The 2,655-nt window shown below is 51.4% G+C and overlaps 1 protein-coding gene across 1 annotated transcript in view; it reads left to right on the top strand.

Annotated features, from left to right (window-relative positions):
* The window catches only part of EMH_0020100 (uncharacterized protein), a gene marked incomplete at both ends in the record, with an annotated part of 15,099 nt that extends 12,530 nt beyond the window's left edge, over positions 1-2,569 (top strand). Inside the window, 6 exons of the mRNA XM_013501493.1 lie at positions 3-7; positions 123-203; positions 579-712; positions 1,163-1,382; positions 1,541-2,354; positions 2,512-2,569. Of these exons, the coding sequence (XP_013356947.1) occupies positions 3-7; positions 123-203; positions 579-712; positions 1,163-1,382; positions 1,541-2,354; positions 2,512-2,569 (1,312 nt within the window). The remainder of the gene's footprint in view (positions 1-2; positions 8-122; positions 204-578; positions 713-1,162; positions 1,383-1,540; positions 2,355-2,511) is intronic.
* Between the last annotated feature and the right edge of the window lie 86 nt (positions 2,570-2,655).

The raw sequence follows: 2,655 nt of genomic DNA, 5'->3' as shown, positions 1-2,655 counted from the left end.
GGGATACGTAAACCCGAAGGGTTTAGGGTTCAGGGTTTAGGGGTGAGGGTTTAGGGTTTAGGGGCTAGGGGTTAGGGTTTAGGGTTTAGGGTTTAGGGTTTAGGGTTTAGGGTTTGCTGCAGCCCCCGACGTGCTGAAGGATTTGTGGATTGAGTTTTCTCTGTTGGCCCCCGCGAGACTGAAGCACCTGCTGCCTCACATGGGTAAACCCTAAACCCTAAACCCTAAACCCTAAACCCTAAACCCTAGAGAGTGAAAGTCTAAACCTCCGTAACGGTATCTGCTTCTTTATTGCTTGATTCAGGACATTTTTTTCGAGGGTTTAGGGTTTAGGGTTTATGCCATATAGGGTTTTATCAGGGTTTAGGGTTTAGGGTTTAGGGTTTAGGGTTTAGGGTTTTGTATATTGTACCATTCACCATGCCTTTGAATCTCTCCTCATCACACATCTCCACATAAATAAATAAATAAATAAATAAATAAATAAATAAATAAATATATACATATATATATCAGGGTTTAGGGTTTAGGGTTTAGGGTTTAGGGTTTAGGGTTTAGGGTTTAGGGTTTGTGTGTAGGGTTTCTGGTGTATCCTCTGCTGCGTTCTCTTCGGAGCTCTGACGCTGATTTATTAACCCTCAGTTTAAGAACGATAGAACTTTGGGTTGAGCATTTGCATGCAGACTTTGTTTATCCTGTTCTAGCCTCACAAGTAAACCCTAAACCCTAAACCCTAAACCCTAAACCCTAATGTGGTCAAATGTATTCCACGCGAAAAACGCGAAAAAACGAACCCCGTAAACCCTAATTACACAAACCCTAAACCCTCATCAAGCAAACCCTAAACCCTAATCACCCAAACCCTAAACCCTAATCACCCAAACCCTAAACCCTAATCACACAAACCCTAAACCCTTTTAACAAACCCTAAACCCTTGTCATCCTAAACCCTCGGCCCAGTTGACTAAACGTCTCCAACAAACCCTAAACCCTAAACCCTAAACCCTCTTCAGAATATCTAAACCCTAAACCCTTGTCTCTATCCCTAAACCCTAACCCCTCCCCCGACTCCTAGATTGTTTCATAATACAGCAGTGGGTTGCCTGTATAGTGTTTGCTGTTCTAGGGTTTAGGGTTTAGGGTTTAGGGTTTGTGGTTGCAGGTGCAGCAAGGAGCACGACAGCAGCGGCGAACTCTGCTGCTGTCAGCTTTGCTGCAGCTGCTGCAGCCATTGCCTCCTGCTGCTCCAACCCCTTCTTTACTATTATCTCGATACTTTATAACAAGCTGCAGCAGCAGCAGCAGCAGCAGCAGCATAGTGCAGCAGCAGCAGCACGAGAAACATGCAGAAATGGTTATTAAAATACTAGGAAAGCTAGGCGGTAAGAATAGAGCCTTTCTCAAGGATGCAGCTGCCTGTACACCCGAACCCTACTTCAGGCCGGTGCTGACGATAGGTTTACCTATAGGGCCNAGGATGCAGCTGCCTGTACACCCGAACCCTACTTCAGGCCGGTGCTGACGATAGGTTTACCTATAGGGCCCTTCTGCTGCAGCAGCAGCAGCAGCAGCAGCAGCAGCAGCAGCGGGAGTAGGGGTAGGTTTAGCGGCAGCGGGAAAGTAGAAGTCGGAGACTGTCAGCTTGTTGCTGCAGCACCGCTGCAGCAGCAGCAGCAGCAGCAGCAGCAACAGCAGCAGCAGCAGGAGATGCTGCTGCAGCAGCAGGAACAGGAGCGTGCTTCTTGCGTCGCAGCAGCAGTAGCAGCAGCAAACCAAAACTACAGCAGCAGCAGCAGCAGCAGCAGCAGCAATATATGCTACGAAACTGTGCTGCAGCTGGGGGTAGATAAGGTTGTTTCTCTCGTGCTGCAGCTGCTGCAGCACGCCGACGCAGACAGAGCAGCAGCAAGCCTTTGTTATGCTTCTGAGCCTCTTCTTACTTCCGTGGGCTCTCGCATCGCAGCACAGCCGCAGCAGCATCCCCCTCAGCAGCAGCAGCAGCAGCAGCAGCAACAGCAGCAGCAGCAGCAGCAGCAGCAGCAGCAGGAGCACCCGCGGCGGCAGCAGCAGGTCATTGGCGCTCTCAAGCGAGCACTGGCAATCATCCGCAGCCAAAAGAGCAGCAACAGCAGCAACAGCAGCAGCAGCAGCAGCAGCAGCAGCACGAGCGACGGCAGCGAGAGCAGCACAACAGCAGCAGAGGATTCAGACGAGGACCCAAACAGCAACAGCAGCAGCAGCAGCAGCAGGAGCAGCAGCAGCAGGAGCTCAGCAGCAGCAGATAGAGCAGAGAGAGAAGGGCTGCAGCTGCTGCAGGGTTTGTTTGCTTCGGATGGTGCTGCTGCTCCCGGGCTGTGTCTTTCTCTTTGTGAGAGTTGTGTTGCTGCTGACATGCGCAGCAGCGCGGGGCAGCTGCTGCAGCAGGTGCTGCTGCTGCTGATTGATTTCGACTCTCCTTTGTCTCTCTATTGGTTGCTGCTCACCACTCGTGCTGCTGCTGCTACCCTGCAGCAGCAGCAGCAGCAGCAACAGCAGCAGCAGCAGCAGCAGCAACCGCCACCGAGAGTAATCTCTATAACGGACAGCAGCAAGTGCAGCAGCAAGAGCAGCAGCAGCAAGAGCAGCAGCAGCAAGAGCAGCAGCAGCAGCAGCAGC

The sequence above is a fragment of the Eimeria mitis genome, genomic scaffold (genome assembly GCF_000499745.2).
Source record: "Eimeria mitis Houghton genomic scaffold, Emh_scaff698, whole genome shotgun sequence".
In the NCBI taxonomy this organism is placed as follows: domain Eukaryota; phylum Apicomplexa; class Conoidasida; order Eucoccidiorida; family Eimeriidae; genus Eimeria; species Eimeria mitis.
Note: the sequence above shows the minus strand (reverse complement) of the source record. Positions and strands in the feature narration are given on the sequence as shown.